The 24,330-nt window shown below is 56.7% G+C and overlaps 1 protein-coding gene and 1 long non-coding RNA gene across 5 annotated transcripts in view; one reads left to right on the forward strand and one right to left on the reverse strand.

Moving 5' to 3' along the window:
* Positions 1-24,330, reverse strand: part of LOC132510857 (uncharacterized) — a 50,946-nt gene that overhangs the window by 3,665 nt on the left and 22,951 nt on the right. For 2 of the 3 annotated variants that reach the window (XR_009537448.1, XR_009537447.1), the window contains exon 2: positions 11,689-16,273. This is a non-coding gene — a long non-coding RNA (uncharacterized LOC132510857). Of the gene's footprint in view, positions 1-11,688; positions 16,274-24,330 lie in introns of those variants that run through there. The other variant, XR_009537449.1, reaches the window with a different exon arrangement.
* Positions 5,037-8,313, forward strand: SOCS3 (suppressor of cytokine signaling 3). Of its 2 annotated transcripts, XM_060133304.1 has the most exons (2): positions 5,037-5,289; positions 5,844-8,313. In XM_060133304.1, the coding sequence occupies exon 2, from the start codon at positions 5,932-5,934 to the stop codon at positions 6,643-6,645; it is 714 nt and encodes a 237-aa protein (XP_059989287.1). In that variant the 5' UTR covers positions 5,037-5,289; positions 5,844-5,931; the 3' UTR covers positions 6,646-8,313. The 2 variants fall into 2 exon arrangements, with proteins under 2 accessions (XP_059989287.1, XP_059989286.1); XM_060133303.1 differs by lacking the exon at positions 5,037-5,289 and having other exon boundaries at positions 5,307-8,313.

The raw sequence follows: 24,330 nt of genomic DNA on the forward strand, positions 1-24,330 counted from the left end.
AAGGTCATCCCTGCCATTGCCCTGCGGCCAGCAGGGCCGGCTCCCGCCATCAGTCCCGGTGGGCAGGGGCTTCAACTAAGAGGGGCTAAGTTGCCCAAGGAAGCCCAGCCCTGGGAGAGACTCACTGGGGGGCGAGGGGCAGGGCCTCCAAGAGGTCAGGTGAGACACTCCCCCCATCTTCTCCAAATTGTCCAAGAGAAAGGGGGGCAGGAGAGGAGAGACCTCATTGCCTCCTGCCTATTTCCTGTAACCATCAACATTAGCCTAGAAGCTCCAGAGGGAAGGAACCAGTCTTTCCCCCACCATTGTATCCCCAGGCTTCCCCAACTAACTGGCATGTAGTAGAAGCAGAATCAACGTGGGATAAGGAATATCAGGCCACCGGGCAGTTGAACCCAGGGTGCCTCCTTGCGCTGTAGAAAGCCCACTAGTCTTGAGACACAGGGAGGCCTGGGGCTTGGTATTGAGCAACTCCTGTGGTCTGAGGCCAGTCTCCTAACCCATCTGGCTGCAAAGGCAGCCACCAAACAGAACAATGGCAACGTTAGTGCCCACGCCCAGGCTGGCCCCCGGAGGATACGGAGATCATGTGTGCAAGGATGGGACCTCGTGTTCACCGAGACGCGCCAGAGCTTCCTGTGACCACCCCACAGGCACCAGCATTCCCATCTAAGAGGCTTGGGCAAGAGTTCATCCTCTGTCACACACCATGAGTAAGTGAAGCCCCATGGGCAGCTGAAACCGCTGTGTACTTCCCCTCCATCATGAATGAATATCTTTATTATCTTTATGACCAAGCACCTTTGCCTGGAAATGGGATTCTGACTTCATAAGAAATGCTGCAAAGGGAGAGATTCTGAAAAGGCAGGAGGCTCCGAAATCCCTTAACCAGGGAAACAGCATGGAGGGGCAGAGAGGCCAGACCTGGATAATGGTTTCTCACCACTACCCATCCCCAGCAGACAGGGAAAGTGCCTTCGGTCAAATCTGCCCTGGTCTGGGCATCTCTCTTGCCTGGAAGAAGGAGTCTGGGAGTGTGCCCTGTATTGTCCCGATCTCTCCTCCCTGACTTTTCCAGCAAAGTTTGAGTCTTCACTCCCTTTGTCTTCTGATTAGCAGGCCTAATAGTCTCCACCAACCACACAGGGGCTTCTATACCCTCCTTCCCAGCTGAACAGCCGCTCCTGAGCCCTTCAGGAAAAGACCAAAAGCTACTCTAGAAGAAAGCAGTCAGTAGTATCTAAAAATGATGGAAAACAGAAGGCGACACAATCCCTTATTTAAAGAGCCATTGGGCACTTTCTACGTACCAGTTTCTAGGCTTCCATAGGAAAAAAATAATCAACTATCGTCCTTTTCCTCTAGGTTAACAGGGGATGAGTAGGGCACGTGTTTCAGCATAGAAGGAGCTACCCTGGAAGTTTACACTGATCTCCGCCAAATCTTGGAGGAAAAGTAGAAATCAGCCAAGGTGTGGAAGGTAGTTCCACCCAGAGGGAAGCAGCCATGCAGAGACCCAGGCCTGGGGAACGTTCTGGACACAGCCTGGAGCTCCACGTAGCTGGAGCTTGAGGTGTCAGTGGGGCAGAGGCAGCTGATGAAGCTGAGAGGGAGCAGAGAGCCTCAGACGAATACTCACCACAAAGGCAATGGGAACCCCCTGGAGATATTAGAAAGCCAAAGGGAAACTTGGTGACTGGCTGAATCGTTTGAAGACAAGCAGCTTTTTGGAATATCTCTTATATAGGAGATATATAGCTCTCCAAAACATAAAGCCATTTATAGCCATATGTATCCCCTAGTGGCCCAAGCTGCAGCAGCTCAGCCCTCCTCTCCTCCCTCTCCCCGAAGACCTTTCAAAATCATTATAGCTAACATAAACTGAGCATTTAATATGTGCAAGGCACCATCCTAAGCATTTTGCATGCATTGGCTCAGTCCTCACAACCACCTGATGAAGTAGGTACTATTATCAGCCCGTTTTACAAATAAGGAAACTGAGGCACAGCTGGGAAAGTCAGTGGCCCAAAGTCATACAGCTACTGGGTTGTGGAGCCCGGACAGCAGTTCAGTCTCCTGAGTCAGTATGCAGGGAGCCCTGCCCCTCTCCAGCAGGACAGCTTCTTTCAGGCCGCTGGGCATGCGTGATGACCCTGCCCCTCCTCTCTGCTCCTTAAATCATCCAGGCACTCTTGGGCCCACGCTATGCTCCCCGCCAGTCATGCAGCCTTTGCTGCTGGCCCTTGGCAGAGCCCAGGCTCACTTGGGTACTGTGCTGTTGATATTAGGACTTACCGATTTCAGAGGTATGAGTCCCTCCAACCAGACCGGGGAATCCCAAGCTCAGGGGCTGTTTCTTCCTCCTTATCTCTCCCGCCCTCACTTCTGACCCCCTCTCCCCCCAAGAATGAATGATCACAGTCTCATAGGATCATAATTACAACCACCTCTTTCTCATGACGCTCAACACTTGGGGGTCCCATGTCCCCTCACCTCCCCTGTATCCCTGCAGGATTCACCCAGCACTTCTGTGTTCCCAGCGCTTTGCCCCATGCCTGGCAAAGGTAGGCACTCAGTGAGGGTTTTTGGAATGGTTGAATGAATCTAACTTGTGTCAGAGCCTTATAATTTTTTTTTTTCGGTACGCGGGCCTCTCACTGCTGTGGCCTCTCCCGTTGCGGAGCACAGGCTCCGGACGCACAGGCTCAGCGGCCACGGCTCACAGGCCCAGCAGCTCCGCGGCATGTGGGATCTTCCCGGACCGGGGCACGAACCCGCGTCCCCTGCATCGGCAGGCGGACTCTCAACCACTGCGCCACCAGGGAAGCCCCAGAGCCTTGTAATTTACAAAGCAGTTTCTCATCCATTAACTCAAGGGCTATTCCTTGTGAGCCTTCCTTGTCCTCCACGGGGCTCAGCACAGCAGTGGATGGTCATGGTGGCAGCCTCCTAAGCAATGGATGAGAAAAAGAATGAACTCCTGATTCTACAAAGAAGGAGAATCCATTTCATTAGCCCGCAAGTATCTGGAGGGCAAAGACTAGGTCTTATTCGTCATTATATGTCAATGCCCAGCACCATGTCTGGTACATAGAGTCCAATATTTGTGAAGTGTGTTGAATAAATCAATTTCCCCCTCTGCAGGAGTAACAAGACTTCCTCCTGACTACTGCTCTCCTAACAGAATCCAAAGGGGGAACTGCACTGAATTACTTCCATGTCTAGCATATTTTGATGTGCAGAATCTTTTCTTGTCTTTTTAATCTCAGATCTCTGATGGGAAAAGATTATTATTCCTACTTTACGGATGGCAAAGCTGAATTCCAGAGAGACTGGGTGTCCTGACCACATCTCACTTAGTCCCCTGACATCTGTGGGGGAGAGAAGTGATGACACAGAGCGAAGACACAGCGGCAAGTTGGAGGCGCAGTGAGGTGCCTATCAGCTCCTAGAGAAGCAAAGGAGCCGTGTCTCCGAGTTCTAAACTCCCGAGGGTCTCTCCCTTCCTTTCTGAGTCCTTATATTCTGTGGCATGGCATCTGGGAAAAGGGCAGCGTCCAAAGCTCTCAGCCCCTGCGTCCTGAGAGATGACAATCTAAGTGCCACTTAAGCTAGTTCTCAGGCGACTCCAGCACCGCACTGCCTGTTTGGGGACAGATGGCAAAATTTTCCATCCTTTGTAAAGCTGGCCCTGGTTAGCTCAGACCACCCACATCCACGCCGACGTGACCAAGAACAGATCCGCTGTTCACCTCAATCACCTCCTCTCCTCACCCCCGGGGAGAGATCGGGCCCCGACACTCAGAGGGGGCGCACATTCTAGGCTGTCCCGGGCTATCTGGAAGCGGGCTGAAGTGAAAACTGCTTTCCGGAAATCCTCCACTGCTAGCCTTTTATTCCCAGGTCTAACTCCAGACTGTGATGTGAATTCTCCTCGGTCCCCCGAGAAGGTCCCTCCCGCCCCAGCTCCTGAGCCAGCCTCCCCACCGCCCCTTCGGGTTCCCGTTCCAGGGCTTGGGGGTGGGGGGGAGAGCAGCACCAAACTCCGCTCCAACTAGCAAACCCCAGGGCGCCCTCTAGCGGACGCGGGGCGCGGGGTGGGGCCATCGCTCGCCCTCGGGCCAGTCCCGCCGCGTTAAGAGCACCTGGCCGGACCCACACCTCACCTCGCAGGTTTGGAGACCCAGAAGTGCGAAAGCGGTTGTTGTTTGCGTTTGTGTTTTTTTGGTGGTGGGAGGCGGCACCCGTGTTGCATCGGCAAAGAACCTATCGGTGGGCCGATGGGCTGAGGCCGGACAGCAGCCACTCAGGCTGCGTCCCCTCCACCCTTAGGACTCCCGGCTTCACCTCGGGGACATGCCCACAGGTGACTGTCGGGCGTCCCCACCCCCCAGGGCTCCCAGGTCCGGTCCCAGTTTCGCGGCCCGGCCTTGGGGTGTCCCCCGTTCCCCTGAGGCAGGCATGGGCCTCCTGGGGCCGCGATCGGGATCTCGGGCGGGCGCGGGAGGGCGAGGGGGTCTCCCCACGAGGTCCGAGAAAAGGGAAGGGGAGCCGGGAGCCTCTCCCGCTCGGCCTCCTGGAACTGCCCGCGCTCTGGGAGCGGCGCCCCCGCCTCTGCCAGAAACTGGCCTTCTTAGAAGGGAGGGGGAAAGTGTGAATGAGAAGTTGGGGGCGGAGCGCGCGCGGGGGAGGGGCCGCTGCCAGGAACGCGCCGCCGGGGCTGGCGCCTAGCCCGCCGGCCGCCCCGGCTGCCTCGCGTTGCGCTTTGTCTCTGCGCGCGTCTCTGCGGGTCTCTGGCCCTGCTCGCGGCCCGCCCTCGGTCGCCCGCGGCCCCTCCCTCCCATCCGCGCACAGCCTTTCATTGCTGCGAGTAGTGACTAAACATTACAAGAAGGCCGGCCGCGCAGTTCCAGGAATCGGGGGGCGGGGCGCCGCGGCCGCGTATATACCCGCGAGCGCGGCCTCAGCGCCGGCTCCGACTCGGACTCCCCGCGCCGCCGTCGCCGCCGCCGCCGCCGCCGCGACTCCGGCCCCGCACGCCGCCCGCCCGGCCCAGCTCCCGCCGCGATCCCTCGCCTCGCCCCCGCCCGACCAGCCCGGGGGCGCGCAGGGGGCAGGGCGGGCGTCCCGGCGAAGCCCGAGGGACGCGCGCGCGAGGGCCCTTTGTGGACTTCACGACCGCCAACATCTGGGCGCAGCGCGGGCCACCGCTGGCCACCGCGCTGCCGCCGCGCCTTGGGGACCGTAGGAGGGGCAGCCCCAAGGCCAGAGACTTCGGTTTGGGACCAGGTAGGAAGGAGGGGCGCGGCGTGGAGGGGGGGTCGGTTCACTAGTCCCGGGAGCTTTTCCCGGTTTCCCCTCCCCTTCCCGGGTCATTCCCGGCAGGGAGGGGACGAGATAGGGGGCAGAGCGGATGGAAGCCGGAGATCCCAGGTTCCCGGAATACCCAGGCTGGGGCCCTCGGGCTTCTCGTGTCCCCTCCCTACCCCCATGCCTCGGATTTCTTTCTCCGTCCCTGCCGCCCGGGGCCACCGGACTGAGCGGCGTCCAGAGCGTCCCGGGGGCCCTTCTCCCGCTCCCCACCCCGGCCACGCTCCTGGAGACCCAACTTCCGCGCCCGAGTTTCCCACTCGGCGCCTTCCCAGTGCGCGCTGGGGAAAGGGCTGCCTGGAGGCCGGGGCTGGGCGGGCTCCGTGGGGTGTCTGGGTCGGAACGAGGGCCCAGGCGAGCGCCTCCGGGGCAGCTGGTGTCCCGGCCGCTCGGCGGAGGGAGGGGAGCCGGGGTGGGCCGGGCGCGCTGGAGGGTTCCGGGTACTCACGCGGCGCGCGCCTTCCTCCCCGCAGCTCCCCGGGATGCGGTAGCGGCCGCTGTGCGGAGGCCGCCGAGCAGCTGCAGCCGCCGCCGCGCAGATCCACGCTGGCTCCGTGCGCCATGGTCACCCACAGCAAGTTTCCCGCCGCCGGGATGAGCCGCCCCCTGGACACCAGCCTGCGCCTCAAGACCTTCAGCTCCAAGAGCGAGTACCAGCTGGTGGTGAACGCAGTGCGCAAGCTGCAGGAGAGCGGCTTCTACTGGAGCGCCGTGACGGGCGGCGAGGCGAACCTACTGCTCAGCGCCGAGCCCGCGGGCACCTTCCTCATACGCGACAGCTCGGATCAGCGCCACTTCTTCACGCTCAGCGTCAAGACGCAGTCGGGTACCAAGAACCTGCGCATCCAGTGCGAGGGGGGCAGCTTCTCGCTGCAGAGCGATCCTCGGAGCACGCAGCCAGTGCCCCGCTTTGACTGCGTGCTCAAGCTGGTGCATCACTACATGCCGCCCTCCGGCGCCCCCTCCTTCTCCTCGCCCCCAGCTGAACCCTCCTCCTCGCCCCCAACTGAACCCTCCTCCTCGCCCTCCTCCGAGGTGCCCGAGCAGCCGTCGGCCCAGCCGCTCCCGGGGAGCCCCCCCAGGAGAGCCTATTACATCTACTCGGGGGGCGAGAAGATCCCCCTGGTGTTGAGCCGGCCCCTCTCCTCCAACGTGGCCACTCTCCAACATCTCTGTCGGAAGACCGTTAACGGCCACCTGGACTCCTATGAGAAAGTCACCCAGCTGCCTGGGCCCATTCGGGAGTTCCTGGACCAGTACGATGCCCCCCTTTAGAGAGCAAAGGGCAGGGGTAGGGGCTAGGGGCCCGGGTCCCCTCTTCTCCATGGCACATGGCATAAGCACAAGAATCCAGCCGTGAGAGTCCTGCAGCTCTGGGTGAGCTAGGGGGCGGACAGGCCCCTCCCTCCGGTCCTCCCCCGGCAGAACTGGGCGGGCGGTACCTGGAATGTGTTTGAGGAGAGGGGGAGAGCCACCTGAGCGCCCCTCCCCCACGCCAGTTTCTCCGGAGGAGCCGGCGGGCCCAGGGGGACCACAGCAACGACCTCAGTGGATTCTCTCTCCTGTCCCGCTTTCTCGACCCCCCTGCGCTTCCAAACGGGGGACACTGCGGGCGTGTTGAACTGGTGAGAACTGCCGGGGAATCTTCGAACTTTCCAACGGAACTTGTTTGCTCTTTGATTTGGTTTTAAACAGAGCTTTAAATCTGAGCAGGTCGCGGGCCTGGAAAAGGGTGGATGAGAGAGAGGGCGCCTCAGGGGCCCAGGGCTACCGGCTGGCCAAGGAAATGGTCACCCCCATCGCCCAGCCCAGGTGAGGAGGGTGGCTGCCTGCTCCACCTCTGACACAGGGGAGAAGGGCAAGGGGTGGCCTGAAGGGGACCTTTCCGCTCCCCCTCTTCCTCCCCTTTCGGACAGCCACCAGAAACACAGGTCCTAGAGTGCATCTAATGCCGGAGAGCCCAGGGCCCTTCCCCTGTTTTAAGGGGGGAGTGGCATTTGGAAGAGGATGGACGGCTGGTCAATTCTTCTTTCCCCACCCATGCTATACCTTTCGGCACCTGGGGGATGGGGCTGGAGGAGATGGAGGAGATGAGCCACCTTTGAGCCCAGATCCTGGACAGAGAAGATGGGGGATTCTACTTTGCGCCTCCTGACTGTATCTGGCTAGACTTGCCTTAAATGCTCCCTGTCCCATGGATAGGGACTGGCCCACAAGAAGCCACACACTCAGCCAATCCAGGCAGAGGCCGAGAGATTCTCAGCGGGGCGTACACCGGCCACACACCATTCGGCGGGGGCGGTCAGAGATGCATGGGGGGGGCAGAGATCCATGCCTTCCACCTGAGCGCAGGAAGAATGCCAGCCCAGTGGGTACTGGCTGGCCAGTGGTGCCTGGGCTCTGGCCAGAGCAGAGCCACCAGGCTCCACAGCCCCCCAGACCCTGCACAGCCCTCCCTCCTCACCCTGGGGGACTGGTACAGGCAGGAAGTCATCGAGAGGCCCTGCCACCCAGCTGCTCCCGCTCTGCAATAGCACTGATCAGTGAAAACTTACAGTAATGTAGCGGGGATGGAATTACCTGGAACTGTTCTTTTTTGGGGAAAACTAAACACAAAGTTTTCTGTGTCAGGTATTGGGCTGGGTGGGGCAGCTGTGTGTTGGGGTGTTTTTTTTTTTGTTTTTTTTTCCTGTTATTTTGTTTGGGTTTCGTTTTTGTTTTTTAATAATGTTTACAATCTGCCTCAATCACTCTGTCTTTTATAAAGATTCCACCTCCAGTCCTCCCCTCCCCCACCCAGGCCTTCGAGGCTGACAGGAGATGCTTGAAGAACTTACCAAAATACCAACAACCCAAGTCAGACTTTGCACATATTTATATTTATATTCAAAACAGAAACATTTCAGTAATTTATAATAAAGAGCACTATTTTTTAATGAAGAACCTGACTTGAGCCTTTCTCCCCTGCCCCTTCTGCCTTACTTGCTCTTTCACCCACACCTACACCCTACATCAGAGGGCGGCGGCTCTACCGCCTTGCTGCCCTGGCGCTCCCTGTGATGGAATCAAACTCGGCTTCACGTCACTGACAAGCTAAGGCAGCCACCTAGACTGTACCGAGAGGGGTAATTCCTGCTAGTCTGATTCAGATCTGACCAGAATATGCAAAGCAAGTTCGAAGGAAGCGCTTCAAAGGGCTTGCAGGGAGTATGAACTGAGCTGTGGTCAAAGCTTTTAGAGGCTTCAAGCTATTAGAGGCGCTGGGCTCCTCGTCAGGGAGGTGTTCCGAGAGAGCCCAGACTATGGGGTCCTGGAGGCGACCCGTGACCTCAGCACAGCCGGGTCCATGGGAGGTGGGGGGAGGGGGAGTCCCGATGCAAACCCTGCACTAAGTGGGGCCCTCCCCAGGGGTAGGAGCCCCAGCCTGAGAAGTGGATGGGGCCACATACCTCCCAATAAGAGCAGCCATCTATTCACCTATTTTCAGCCACTCGCACCCTCTGGGCACTCAGAGACCACCTGGGTCGGTGGTCACCTTCCCAGCCACCCCCAGGAGGCTGGTGTTATCACCGCATATTCTCAGGCCCAGCTGTGTGCTCCATGGGAGCGGGGACTTGGACGGGTCACTTCTGATGCCTAGAACGGTGCTCGGTAAATATTTGTTGGCTGACTGGGGGCAGCATCTCAGGTTCACGGAGGTTAGGCAACCTGCCCGAGGACACACCTCTTGGGAATGTGGGAAAGACACAGGTTAGGAATCCGGGAGCCTTTGATTTTTCCAAAGCCCAGGAACTCTCTCTGCCTCCCTTAAGTAAGCACAAAGAATATGCCCGGGGTTGCCCCTAGGTGGGTCCCCCCTGCAAAGTCAAGAGGTTGGTAACTGCCCCCCCACCCCCACCCCCACACTCAGCACTAGGGTTCTGCTAAAAAGGCAAACTAAAAGTGCTGCTCTGTGACATTTTCCTTCCATGCTTCTTCTCCCCCAAGGCCCCAAGCCTGACAGCTGGATCAGTGTTCTCCCCAAGTCAGGGGCCCCATCCCCTCCTCTGCCTCGGATGCCTGAAGCAAATGCCACAGCCCTCTTCCTGGCCCCCGATAAGCTGCTCAGGAATCAGTGTCCAAAAGGCAACTGAGAGTAAATAAACAAAGTCGTTTTTCTTTCCCATTTCCTGGACTTTTGGGGAAAATAACCTAAAGTGACGAGAAAGGGCGAGGCCAGGCATGGGACCACTGAGTAGACAGAGCACGTTAGGAAGCACACCAGAGAGACTACCACCTCTGGAACTGGGAATGTAGACCCAGGCAAGGTCACCTTCCCAGAGCACAAGGTCAGGTGAGGGGACCCAGTAGGGCCTGGCTCCCCAGCGCCTCGCAGGAGGACGAGAGCCCGGGAGACGTTTGGTAGGCTCTTCCCCACCCCACCATCTGCTGGCCTGACAGCCTCGATGGAACCTTGGAACCCAGAGCACACGAAGGCCCCGTCCTAGGCCCAGAAGGCAGCTGTTTAGCCAGGATGTCCAGAGTTTAGAGGGTGCTAACGGAAGGGGCTGCAGGGGGGAAGTGGCTCTCCCTACCCCTTGGAGGTGGAACTCAGAGGCAGAAGACCCCTGACTCCTTTCCCTCGCTGCCCACCCCACCCTTCTTCCTTCCCATAGGTCTCTCCATTTTCAGGCCACAGACCGGACCAACCTTCTGGTTTGCAGACAAGTCAAAGTGACTCCCAGAGAAAGAAAGCAACTTACTGGACTTCACACAGCCAGCTAACGGCAACATCAGGACAAGAATCTCTCAGACTGGTCTGCTCACCAGCACTTCTCCCTGTTTTCCCTCCTCATAGCAACCCGTGTTGCAGAAGTCTTTCTGTACTTCTCAGTCCTTTCAGAGGCAGACACCGCTCCTCCAGAGGACTTTGTGGGCGACCCTCTGTCCTGGCCGCCAGCGGAGGGGTGCACCTGGTTCCCAGACTTGCTAAGAAGCGTCCTGCAGGGCATAGGGAAAATTCTTTGCGGCTTGAGCCTCAAAGGGGGTTAAGCACAGGGGGTTAAGCCCAGCTGGGGGTCCCTGGCCAACAGAAAGGGAGGAGATGGAGCTCCCCAGACCGTGGGCCCTATTACCGTGCTTCAAGCGCTGTAGGAATCCACCCCCAAGAGGTCCTTATCCTCTCCCCGGTGGTGCTGTCTTTGGGCAGGCCTCCTGATGAGTTAGAGCCAGGAACGGGAACTCTGAGGCTTGCTCTGGGGGAGGGAAGGAAGGAGGCCACAGACAGGGGAGCTGGAGATGGAAAGTAAGCGGGCACGTGTGTCCTAGTCTAAGGATGTTTGGGAGGGGGCACCGCCGGAGTACCAGGCAGAGAGAGAGAGAGAGAGAGAGGGCAGAGTCAGATAGCCACAGAGGGAGTCTAAGCAGAGACAGAAGCCTGCGGGGTGGGGGACAATGTGCACAGGGGCGGACCGGGAAGACCGAGGCCGAGGTGGGAAGAACCCGGTCCCGGGCGCACCTTCCCGCGCCGCGTCCCGCCCCCTCCGGATCCGGCGGCCACCGGGCGAGCGGGCAGGCGGGCGCGTCGTTCTGGAGGCCTGCCTCTGCCAGGAAGAGTCACTTCCCGGACACCGCGGGAGCCCTGACGGAGCTATGCGAAGAATGTACGCGCGGAGCCTGGCGGGTGGCATCTCCCGGGCCCGCGCCGCCGCCGCCGCCGCCGCCGCCACCGCAGCTGCCCAGCCGAGAGTGAGCGCGGAGGACAGCCCACGCCCCCGACACGCCCCCGACACGCCCCCGCCGCCCGCGGAGCGGTCGCCGTGGCAACGGAATTACAGGCGCAGAGTGCTGTTTATTCTCAGACCAGTGCCAGGAAATTCGGCCGGGAGGCTGCCAGGCGCACCTCCCTGGGGTGGGGGGCGGGAGAGGGAGGTTAGAGGATGGACCGGCGCGCCCGGGGCTCCTGGAAGGAGAGAGGGAGGGAGGGAGGGAGGCAGTCCTTCGTCCCTGGGGGTCACTGACCCCTCCGAGGGGAGGCTGCTCAGAAACCCCTGATTCTTTGTCGGCCATGAGTGGATCAAGTTTTCCCAGGGGAGCCGAGATCCCCCCTCCAGGCCGGCAGCCCCTCCCCCCCAGACCATTGTCCTTGGAGTCCCCCAGCCCCTGCCTGTCAGTCATTCATTCACTCATTCATTCATTCACTCAGCGAGTACCCATTAACACATCCTGTGTGTCAGGGGATTGAGTGTGAACAAGACAAGGCCCTGCTACTCCTGCTCTCCAGATATTTAGTGGAAGTGACAGACACTAGTTAAAATGTAAATAAAATAAACAGTCTGATATTTGTGCCGCAAAGACTCATCTTTAAGTCACATTTCCAGTACCTCGAACATCCACAGTCCTGTCTCATCCTCAGGTACGGTGACCAGCTTGTCCTGGGTTAGCAGCCCTGAATGTCCAGGACATTTGATCACCCTTCCCTCGGGTCACACATCCATTTCAGTGATAGTGAAAGTGAGACTTGGATTACAAGGGCAGTTATTCCAGGGTCATGGAGCTCATTAGAGAGAGCCGGAGGTCCTACCTGAGAAAACAGGGTTTTTTTTGGCTCAACCCTTCTCACCTCCCAGAGCTGCCTCCCTCCCAAGGCTCATGAAAGCCAAAGAACCACCTGCGGCTAGTCCCCAGCGAGTGGATGAAATTGCAGATTCCCGGACTCCAAGCTCAGCTTTTCTGAATCAGAAGCCCCAAGGAGAGTGGGGAATCTCAATACGCAACACCTCCTCAGGTGACTCTGAGACCACTCGCTTCCTTTGGGGAAGACAAGCCTGGATCCTCCTCACTTCCCGGGAAAGGGAATATCCTCCTTGAAACTTGACTAAGCCAGAGCTGGGAAATTAGCAGGGAGGGAAGGCCCAGGATCACTGCCCGCACTGGGGCAAGTGCAGACAAGTGCAGCCCTTCCCTCTGCTGGGCTCCAGCCCCTGGGCCCCAGCCTGAGGATGGCAGGGGGAGGAGGACGGTGCTCCTTCTCCCAGTGCTGAGCCCTCCCAGCTGTGCTGTGCTGGGAACAGGCCAGGCATTTGTGAAACCCTGGGTTAGCCTGACCCACTGTCATGAGGACTGCCTGTGGAAGCTGGCGCAGGGAGGGGGATGGAGGGCTGTTCCCAGAAGTGGGGAGAACTCTGGACTTCCCACTCCTGAGTGCTCCGGATTGCAGCACAGCCTTAAGCAACAGCAGTGGCCTGGAAGGCTGCATTGCAGAGAGAATCAGAGGCCCCCGGCTCTCATCTGAAGCCAGGGCTCTGAATACTAAAACTGCGCGCTCTCCTCGTAAATACGATCACAGCTGCTATTCGTTGTAATAATCAGGCCCAGCCTTAGAGAAAGGTGGAAAACCTAGACTTAAAAGAAGAAACAAACGATGCAAGTTCGTTATTTACATTACACAATAAAATGTTTCCTCTCTTTCACCTCGCCTCCCCCAAATCTTCTTTTCATACAGAAAATGCTATTTGGTATCCATAATGTATAGGATGATGAAGGTATAGACATGAAACATAAAACCCACGAGGGGGGCTTCCCTGGTGGCGCAGTGGTTGAGAGTCCGACTGAGGATGCAGGGAACACGGGTTCGTGCCCTGGTGTGGGAAGATCCCACATGCCGCGGAGCGGCTGGGCCCGTGAGCCATGGCCGCTGAGCCTGCGCGTCCGGAGCCTGTGCTCCGCAATGGGAGAGCCCACCCACAACAGTGAGAGGCTTGCATACCGCAGAACAAACAAACAAACAAACAAAAAACAGGAGGCTGATGTGATGTGTACACAACCACAGGGGGCGCTATTCACAGTATGAGCTTTGTGGGTGGGGGTCCCACGAAGTTGTGTGATGGGGGCTGCAGCGTTTCTGAGCTTTAGGGTGCATTATTAGTACCTGATGCTTACCTGCCCAGTGCCCCAGGTGATATCAATGCAGGTGGGAGCCCTGTTCTGGGCACTGTGACCAATGCTGGAGAGATCATTGCCAACCAGGAAACATTCAGACTTCAAGAGACTTACAGTCTGAAAGGGGAACCAGACGTGAAAACCAATAAGTATCCTAAAAAGGAATGAGTATAAAAATAAAATGGTATACAGGGTACATCTGGAGGCCCCCAGGAGGAAATGACCTACAGTGGTTTCCCAGAAGAGGTGACTCTGGTGATGGGAAACAGCAGGTGTTCCCTTGGCAGGCGTGGGACAGCGGGGCATTCTAATGATCAGAAACAGGGAGATGGCCAAAAAAGGGAAAAGAAGGCTTTGGGGAACTTCAAGAAGTTTGGTGTGTCCCCATCAGGCACTTCCATGCCAGGCTCATCTTCTAAACATACTGGTTTCATCCTCACGTCACGCACACAGCCCTTCCCCGTAGGATGCACACTGGTTCCCGCGGCACTTTCCTCTAAGCCGCTTCCAATACATTCAGACTCTCACCCTAGAGGAAAGCTCATTGTCTTCAACTCGCCCACCCACTCCACCCCACACTGGGAGACTTACTTCCTCCCATCAAGGTGGTCTCCTTACCTGCCCACCATAGGCTTCACACCTGTGCTCACCTGTGAGCCCGTTTCACATTGGGGTTATCCCACCAGCCCAGACAGCCCTTCTCCCTCTTCCAATTCTGCCTCTTGTTGGTGGTTGCCAGTTTCCTCCAGGCTGGACTATGAACTCTCTGAAGGAAGAACTCTCTTATTCATTCCTTCGATGATAACTTATTGAATGCCTACTCTGCACCAGGCACTGGATCTTCCAGTTTTTTACATTCATCACAAAATCCGGCAGAGTCGGTGGCGCCCAGTGGAAGCCCACCAAATGCTTGACCCCTGACTGTACAAAAGAAAGAAATGTCTTTAAATAAAGGGGTTTCTGGAGTCGTTAAAATATGATTTAAATCGTTTACAACTTTTACTTCGGGAAGCAAATAGGCATCTTTTCTTTTTTTTTTTTTTTGCGGTACGCGGGCCTCTCACTGTTGTGGCCTCTCCCGTTGCGGAGCACAGGCTCCAGACGCGCAGCCCCAGCGGCCATGGCTCACGGGCCCAGCCACTCCGCGGCATGTGGGATCTTCCCGGACCGGGGCACGAACCCGCGTCCCCTGCATCGGCAGGTGGGCTCTCAACCACTGCGCCACCAGGGAAGCCCCGGCATCTTTTATTTTTAATACATTGTGTTGGCATGAATAGCACTTTTGTTTTTTTCAGAACACATCCTAATATATTATCTCGCTCTTCCCTCCTTATATAACTCAGAGGTAAGTGAGGCAGCTCAAATGAAATATGTTGCGTTTTCCAGATGAGCAAACTAAGGTGTCAAGAGATTTAGGCGTGCCTCAAGTCACACAGACGGTTAGTGGAAGGAGTAGACTTAGAACACTGATCGCCTGCCCTTTCTACCACTACCTGCACCTGTGTGCGTGAGTCCCCACCATCCAGGACCTCCATTTAGCAGCTACTGTGAAAGCTCCCCAAGGGACCCAAATGGCAGCTGGATCCACACCTGGCTCTTATCAGAGACCAGTCAGCCCTGGGGGACAGTCCTGGGGCTGCCATTCCATCCATAGAGACTTTGAGTGGTTGCAGGGAACACCAGGGTCATCCCATCTCCCAGCGTCTGGGAGCCTCAGACGTTCAGGGCTGGTGTCCCAATGGACACAGAATTGCCAAGGAAACTCCAGTGAGACCTCTGGCCAACCCAATGTGCGGAGTTTTGCGTAAAGCCTCAGAGAACCCCAATATCACTCTAAACTATTCCTTCTGGAAGCCAGGGGAGGGATGAGATGACCTCTATATCCCCTTCTGTAATACAATTCTATGAAAAGGAGGCTGGAGGGAAAGGAGCCAGCTTGGGAGGGAGGCAGGCTGGCTTTTGAGCGTGGTCCCCTAGCCATTCGCTGCCCTTTTCAGTGTTCCTTGGCACCTGGTGAAAGTAGGCAAGGGGGTCTGGCGGGAAGGCCACCCAGAAGCTATTCAGAGACCAGCCGGCATTGCCCAATCAGGGGGTGGGGACAGTCAATGGAATACTGCCCTACACACTGGGGTTTCCCCACTGGACTCCTCAGGCCATCACTCCAGGGGTTGGCTGGAAACTCAGCAAGGACCCTGACCAGGCTCTGGCCAGAGCCCTGGAGTGGAGGGGAGGAGCCTGCAGGCATCCTGCCAGGCCTCTCCAGCCTTAGAGAAGGAGCTGAGAAGGTCAGCCAAGGGGCCCAGCTGCAACAAGAGACCTTGTGCCCACACCAGGGTAAGGACTGAGCTGGTCCATCCTGAGTGGGGGAGGGGAGGGGCCTCAACCCTGGCAGAATATATAAGGCCCTGGGACCATCAGGCCAGACTCCGTCACTGGTAGGAGAGACATCTGGAGAGGAAGCAATTAAAAGGGCCAGAAAACCGGTAGAGGCTGCAGGCCCCTGGGAGAAAGATGGAGAAATGGTCAGAGATGCCTGGAGGACTTCCTGGATGTGCCCGGGCTGGGCACGTTGCTGCGTGCACAGGCCGCTCAGCACATTTTGAGCTCCGTCTGTAAACGCAACGCCCAGTACCGTCCCTCCGACGTGCGCTGTAGATGAGCTTTCCATGGGGTGATGCGTGATGATGAATCACCCCGGTCTAGCTTCCCACTGTGAGCAACACAGTTAACTGGCAGAACACTGACCAGGATTCAGCGGCGAGGTGATGGCAGGGGTCCGAGCTTTCCTCTGGGAGGAGAAAGCTGTCCTGATCCAGGATCACAGGTGTTCTTGGCCTTGGAGGGAGGATTCGAGCAACTGAGTCAGCCTGCCCAGGACTCTGCTCTCTGGTCTCAGCAGCCCTCCCTGCTGGTCTCTGGAGGGTTCAGTGGGAAACAGACAAGGACTGCATGAGAATGCTGTTGGCCTTGGTCTCCCCCTGGCCTGTGGAGTAAGAATAAAGAAAGATTCACCGTCCCATAGGCCCTCTTGTTGGCCCCGACCCTGCAGGGAAAGAACCTTCACCCACATATTTTATTTATTTCACATACTTTCGTGGCCTGCTTCTGACGCATCAAGCACTATTCTAAGCACGTGGACAGTAGGAACGCATTTAATTCTCCAGCAACTCCATGAGTTAGTTCCTATTATTGTCCCCGTTTTTATCGTGGAGGGAACTACAGAACAGGGATGTAACGTGATGTGCCTAAGGTCACACAGCTAACCAGGAGCAGAGCTGGGTCCAAACCCAGGCAGTTGGGCTGCAGCATCCCTGCCCGTGGCCAGCATGTGCCAACCCTTCCGAGACACCGGACATGGGCACAGGAGCCCCGGACCGGCAGAGGGCAGAGCGCCACTGTGTGGCAGGAAAGCTGGGTGTGTGTCCCAGATCACTGCTTCCTGGCAAATGACCTTAGGCGGGTACTTAACAGTCTAGCCGTGGTTCTTAATCTATACGCAGGGATCTCAACAAAACCCACTTCATGGATTGTCATGAGGTAGGGACAAGACCATGTCACAGGTTTAGTATTATTAGCAGGGTCTCCCTGGGACCAGCAAGATTCAAAATGACCTCCCACATTCACCCCCATCCAACCCCCCACACCCCCGCTATGAGGAAAGTGGAGCCCGGCAAGGCTTGGCCACCATTTCCTGTCCCGGGTGGGAGGAGGATGCTTAGGAAGTGTTCCTTCCTGTCTCCTCCTTGGCTTCATCCAAGCCTTCCCTTTCTGTGCCTGCCGCATTTCCTTCTTGTTTTCCACAACTGCCCTCCGTTTGACATTTGGTGCTCGTATGAGTTTCCTGGCGCTGCTATAACAAAGGTCCACAAACTAGGGGGTTTAAAACAACAGAAACAGATTTTCTCACCGTCCTGGAGGACGGAAGTCCCAAATCAAGATATGAGCAAGGGCCATGTGCCCCCTGAAGTCTCTAGGGGAGGATCCTTCCCTGCCTCTCCCCAGCATTTGGTGATCACCAGCAATCCTTAGCGTTCCTTGGCTTACAGACACATCACTCCAGTTTTCGCCTCCGTCTTCACATGGCTGTCTTCCCCGTGTGCCTATGTCTAACTCTCCCTCTTCTTGTATCCAGTCATTGGATTAGGGCCCAAACAAATCTAGTATGACTTCATCTTTAACTACATCTGCAAAGACCCTATTTCCAAATAAGGGCACATGCACAGACTCCACATGGACATGAATTTGGGGTATACTATTCAACCCTGTACTGCTGGTTGGTCCTGCAGGATCTAAAATGAAGAACATTTTTTTTTCTTTCCTTGCATTTTCCAGGAAGAGCCTAACAAATGTGTCTTTCTTTGCTCTTGGGCAGAGGAACAGGAGGAAGGCCACTTTATACTCCATCCAAGACACCTTGAGCAAAGGACAGGCTTCAGAGGTGCCCAGGGATGGGCCCAGCAGATGGCCTGGCCGAGGGCAGGCCTGAGAGGCAGTCTGCACAGCCGAGGGCAGTGCCTCCTGGGGAGGAGGGAGCATACGCCTGTAGCCTGCTTGGCATGGCCTGGTCCTCTACAGACATCGCCTCTTTTAGCTGCAGGGATGCTTCCTACGTTTCTCTGGTGAAGAGCTTCAGTATTAGCAACCTCAGGTGACGCTATACACAAGAAAGAGCATCCTCTAGAAAGCTTATTCTGAGCTTCCATGTGCAAAAGACAGGGGAAGGTGAAGCCTCGGGGCCGGGCATGGGAAATCTGCCAGTGCCACCGTTCCTTGGCAATGTCACCTAGGGAAGAGTCCAGGGGATGCCCAACGGCCAGCTCTTTGCAAAGCCCTGGGTTATCTGATGGTGAAGTGGACACAGGAGCGCGGCAGCCTCCACCCCTCAGATGTTCCAGACGACCAGGTTACAGAGAGCTGGGGATATGAAGTTAAGGGACTTTCATCTGCATCTTTCATCCCTGCATCGTCATCATCATCAGAGAGGAAGCATGATGAAGGAAGCTCCAGGCGGTCTGTTAGAGCTGAAAGGAGAGTTCTCAGGTCCTCCCCTCAACTGGGGCCTGCAGCCCCTTCTCTCCGCCCCCTCGGCCCCTCACCTACAACTGGAGACTCCGGACAAATCTCTGGCCCTGAGAGGCTTTCTGGGGCGTCCAGTTCTGTCTGACATCTAGAGCCTGGGAAAGGAGGGAGGGAGGATGCCAAGAAGGCATGGGGTTATGCTTGTACCTGAACTACAGGAAGGGGACCGCCCTACCCCAGCATACCCGCAGCTGCTCTTCCAGGGACAGGAAGTCAGCTGAGTACCCAGCAGACAGCGTGCCTGGGGGGAGGGGTTCAGACACCTGGGCAGTCCGCTGGGCCATCCACTACTCTTCCGGGCCACACTGGTTCCCACACCCAGGAGGCCAGACGGACTGGGGATTAAGAGCCTGGGTTTTCATCCCGGTTCAGTTCGCCTCCTCAAAGTTAGGAGACCAGGGCAGGTCTCTGAATCTGCTCCCCATTTGTTACAATGGGGATAATAACGGTCCCCACTTCCTAGGGTTGTTGTCATAGATCAGTGAGCGAACACCCACGTTGCCCAGGACATAGTGAGTGCTGGATCAACACTGGCTGCTCTGATGCCCCTGGGAAGGGGCTGAGCCGTGGACCAACTATTTCTTGCAAATAATCTGGCATTTAACTAGTGGCCTGACCTGCTTGGGGGGAGAAATGGCGCCCTCTTGGCAGCCCCACCTGGTTTAGTAACTCTCCTTGGGAAAGCAGTCATGCCTATCTCCACTTCACACACTGCATGAGCTCTCCCTACACCAGGGCCCCTCTCTGGCTGGCCTGCCCAACCACAGGACAATCAGGCTTTTAGCCAGGCAGTTACAGTAAGCCAGGCCCGCCCTTCCTTACAGGGGGTACCACTGCTCCCCGGCCCCGAGCCTCGGTTCCCAGAGAGGAGACAAAGGGGTATCAGGAGCCCCTTACCGGCCTGGTATGCTGGGGTTGGCTCTTAACGCCCCCCCCCCCCAGGACATGCTGGGTTTTCCAGCGATTTCCAGGGGCCACTTAGTCCTGGCAACCAACCGGTCCAATCTGCAAAGGGCAGCTGAAGCAGCAAGTAATGTTCGGGAGAGGCTGACTCACTTCAGCCAGGCTGGGCCCTCTGTTAATATTCCTGGACCTCAGCCTGGGATTCCTGCAGGTTCCGACAGCAAGTCGAACCATCCTTTTGTATAAGGAGGGTTCCAAGGTAACCCTGAGGGGAAAGGAGGTGGGGAGAGCCCTGGCAAGGGTGTTGATCCCCACGAAGCTCCAGGCCTGGGGGACGGGATGTTGACAAGGAGGACCTAACTGATCCCAGGCCTGATTGAGGAGGGAGGGCGGGAGAAGGGAAAGAGGACCCCATCTACAGTGCACAGGGCACATTACATAATTATTCTATTTTAATCACCACCACCCTGTATGGTAGATATGACTAATCGCTGGTTAATAGATAAGGAAACTGAGGCTGGGAGAGGTTGAGGAGGTTAGCGGGCGGGTGGAGGTCGGTGAGGGGTGGTGGCTGCATGGGCAAAGAGTGAGGTCAGGCACCTTTTAAACTCTCAGACTCAGGGCCCAAGGAGGGTAACAGCGGGCAGCCTGTGCTAGTCCCCCACCTCGCCCCGCGAGGCGCACCTCTTGGTGGGCAGGGCAGGCACAGAGCCTCCTCAGGTCACCCTGGTCCAAGACTGCATCTGACTGGGACACCGCGGGGGCGGGGGGCGGGCTCGGATTGGGGTGTCCCTGGAGGCGGGTCCTTGCCACCCTTCCCCCGCCGGCGGGATCTCCCGACTCCCCTGCCCGGGCAGGGCCCCGCGCCAGGACCCGGACCAGGACCGGACCGGGACCTCGGTCCGGGCGCGCCTCGGTTTCACCCACCCCACCCCCCTTCCCGGTGCGTGCCCATGGCAACGGCTACTCTCCGGGCCACGTTTAAAGGGGAAGTGTACACACACGCACATGCCCCATCGCGCCGCCAGCTGCGGATTCCTCAGCCCTTCCATCAGCGCGGCCGGCCCCCGACGACGGGCTTCCTCGCGGACTGTGAGGTCAGCGCCCCGCCCCGCCACCCAGCGGCTGGCCCGCGCCCGGCATCCCGGCCCCCGGTCCCCGATCCCTGCCGCGCACCCTGGTGCCCGTTCCCCGGCGCGTCCCCGAGCTGGGGCGGTCCCTCGCGCCCACCGCCTGCCGCCCCCGGGCCTCCAGGCCGAGCCCTATTTCGGGCGCTGGCGCCGCGGGCCGGGGCAGCCCTGCCCGGAAGGGAGGCTATTCTGGGCCGGGCAGCCCGAGCAGCTGCGGCCCCAGGGCTTCCCGGCAGGGTGCGCGCCCGGGACAGAGGGCACGCTGGGGCAGGGCTCCCCTCCCTCCCCACCGCCCCACCTTCCTCCCAGGCCGCGCCCAGTTCCCTCCTCTATTTTGGCCAGACCCAGGTCCTTCCCTAGGCCGGGAACATTCTCTGGTGCCAGGTCACTGAGAGAATGTCCAGAGCCTTGTGGCCACGGTGCTCCCTCATCCAGTGCCCACCACGCAGGTGCTGGCGCCTGAGCCTCTCCGTCCCTCCGCTCCCATCTCTCGGTCTGGGGTGGTCTTCCCAGCACCCTGTGCTTGCCTGGGCACAGCCAGTGTCCCCCTGTGTCCCATTTGCCTTCCCTTCCTGACTTCCGCCCATCACCCCACGTGACCATATGGTTCAGTGTTGCATTCCCAGTGCCCAGCACAAGGATGGGTGCCCCCCAAATGGTCATTAAATGAAAGTTGTTAAACTGTCACATTGAGGACACCAAACTCCAGCCCCTTGGGATCTTTTTACATCCTATCCAGCTAACCCGTCTGATGAGCATATGCTCCAGCTGGCCCCTGGATCCCTTCCCCCACCAGAGGGAGTGGCCACTTCCATGGGTAGCCTGGGCTTGGTGGGTGAAGCTTTGAGCATCTGCACATGTGGCCCTGGTCCCCTTGGGTCTACTCTGTAACCTTAGGACCCATTGCTGGACTCATCAGGGCCACGCTCTTCCATCTGTGAACCAAGATAAGAATACTTGTGGCCTATCCCACACCATGGTTATAAGGAGACAAAATATATGCGACACCATCAGACTGCAAGTCACATTCATTATCTAACCTAACCTAAATCCCATCTGAGCACACTCAGGGAAGGGAAGAGGAGGGAAACTAACATTGCCAAATTCTCTGCTAGGTGCTTTATTTATTATTTTTTTAATTTTTTAGGTGTTTTAAATATGTCATGTTTAGCAAAGCACTAATCAAACTTTGTCAGCAGAAGCCACTTGGATCTTGTCAAAATGCGGAGGCCCTGAGATGCTGCATTTCTAACCAGCCCCAGGTGGTCTTCATCCCACCAGCACCGTGTGCACCACGTTAGAAGAAGGGAGGGGGAATCCACACAGCGGTCCACACAGCGGTCCTCCTGGTGTTCAGATGAAGCATTGGAGGTTTAAAGAGATTAAGTGGCTTGCTTCAGTAATGAGGCCAGCGCCCAGGCCCAGCTGGCCCACAGAATGTCCTCTGCCCCTCGAGCCTTAGCTTCTGGGTCCTCAGATGACCCACTTTGAGCCCCAGACTTTTTCCCCCTGCAGTTTACGCCCCGCAGCTTTTCCTTCAAATTATCACACTAATACCTGTGAGTAAAACACGTGTACCAAATGTATACTTAAACTCAATGAAAATAAATAAAAAATCAATTGTATGTTAATAAAAAATAAAACATCGCCACGTCCCAATTCCTCTCACCTCACTCCCCAGAAGAAGAAATACGGTCTACAGGACTTCCCTGGAGGTCCAGTGGTTAAGACTCCGCGCTTGCAACGCAGGGGGCACGGGTTCAGTCTCTGGTCGGGGAACTAAGATCCCACATGCTGCGTGGCGTGGCCAGAAAATAAAGTAAAATAAAAGTCATCTTGAAAAAAAAGAAAAGGAATATGGTCTACAGTTTACTGCCAGTGCTTTATGCTGCCATCTCGTGTTTACACCTTGGGTTGGCCGGGGTTAACACTGTGGGATATGGGTAAAAGGTCAGGCCAAAAGCCACCAGACCTAGGATGGAAATCGTGTGTGAGACAGAGAGAGAGAGAGAGAGAGAGAGAGAGAGAGAGAGTGAGGGAAGAAAGTGTGGTTCAAATATGGGCCCAGGAAGAGTCAGGAAAGCACTTTCTCCCCAGGGCCCTTTACTTCCATCTTTCAGGGCAAGCTGGAACAGGTGAGGGAAACCCAGCTACATGGGCACCCTGGCTCATGAATAAGTAACCCACCAGATGCTTTGACTCACTCGTCAATAGACAGTTGACTTCCTGACAGAGAGGCTAGCGCCCTCACACTGACACGTGTAAGTGAACGGGTAATCAATTGACAATTAATTACAAGTGGAAGTTACTGGGAATCCAGAACTGCTCGTTCAAAACTCCGTGGGGAAGGAAGGCCGCGTTTTCCAGATGTGCATCTGTGTCAAAGGCCAGAGCTGCAGCGGAAATACTCCCAGTGGTGTCCTAGTTTCCTGAAAGAATAGCATTTGCCCAGTCTTGAGGGGGCTTACTGTCCGGGGGGGCAGTGGCCCTGGGGCCAGAGTGTGTGGGAACTTGGCTGGCAAGGTCAGGTCCTGGTCCCACCAGCCACTCACTGCCAGTGAGGGTGCGGACATCCTGCAGAGGGCCCTGGATCCCTGGCCTGATACTTGGTAGGTGCTCAAGGTGGGGGAGGGGGAGGGGGTTACTCCTTTGCCCCTCCTTTCACCTGCTCAGCCCCACTGGGTGCCCCAAATCTATTCCTCAATTCTGGGGCTGAGAAGAGGCTTACAAGTCTAGTTTCCTTTCAAGACAAACATTTCCTCAGACTTGGGTAACTGGGGAGAAGTCACAGGTCTCATTTCTGAGAGGGAAGGAGGCCCACACCACGGGGGCAGGGCTGGGTGAGACGGGGAGAGAGGACTGGGAAATCGCACGGCTCTCACTTCTGCTTTGCGGGTTATGGGCGCCGAGCTGCCCATAGCCCTCTCCTCTCAGAACTTCCTCTGAAGAGCCCACTGGTCATTTGCATATGTCTCATTGAAATTCCCGATCAGAGCTCACCGTCTCCTCCCCTCGGCCCCCAGAGGGTAGCTGGAACTTCACTGGGGAACCAAAGACTGGGGACAAGTGGCCGTGGGACAGCGCTGATAGCCCCAAACCTTCCCCGGCTGATTCACCCTTATTCAGTAGACGGACCATTTTTCCTAGAATGTTGCAACAGGGGTATTAGGGTTTTTCCAGAACTTTCCACCCTCGATGACCCAACTCTGAGCCCCTCAAGTGGAACTCAAGATGACTCTCACTGGCAAGGGTTGGGCACTTGCCCTCTGACCTTGGTGTCCCCTCCGTTTTATGCTTTTCTCACGGAGCAGAGCTCAAGTCTCCTGAGGACGGCCTCGTTGTGCATCCAGCCATGCACACGGCAGGCTCTTGGCCTGTGTTTTGCTTTCTTAATACATATTTGTTTAATGGATGGGATGACTGGAAATTACTTACCCCTGATGAAGAAACGGGAAAGCAACACCGCTTTAAAATTCTTTAAGAAAAACACAAAACTATCCTGATTTTACCCAATTCATCTTTTTGCTCCTTCATTTTAGGTTGTAAGCTCTCCAATTCCAAACCTAAGTTCTTAGTCATTAGATTCTAAGCTCTTTGAGGGCAAGGCCAATTCTCATCTATCTCTTCTCTCCCCAGTCCCCGGTTCATAGTCACATAGTCGGTGCCCGGTAGATTTTGTTATATTGGATCACGTTGCCTTTCTTAGCCATTATTTAGAAAGGCAACCCGTTATAGAGCCAGACATAGCATCAACAGTTAATCTTGGGCTGAGTTGACGGATCACAGTGGCGGTGGGGATGATGATGGTCCTTATTCCAGTCAAGAGGCTGACGTTTGAGCTCCAGGAAATGAATTTTCCTTCTTTCTTTTTTTTTTTTTTAATATTTATTTGACTGCGCCGGGTCTCAGCTGCGGCACGCAGGATCTT

Source organism: Lagenorhynchus albirostris, chromosome 20, assembly GCF_949774975.1.
Source record: "Lagenorhynchus albirostris chromosome 20, mLagAlb1.1, whole genome shotgun sequence".
NCBI classification, from domain to species: Eukaryota; Metazoa; Chordata; class Mammalia; order Artiodactyla; family Delphinidae; genus Lagenorhynchus; species Lagenorhynchus albirostris.

Coding starts and splice junctions, on each gene's coding strand:
- SOCS3 (XM_060133303.1), top strand. CDS start 5,491: ATGCCTCGGATTTCTTTCTCCGTCCCTGCCGCCCGGGGCCACCGGACT.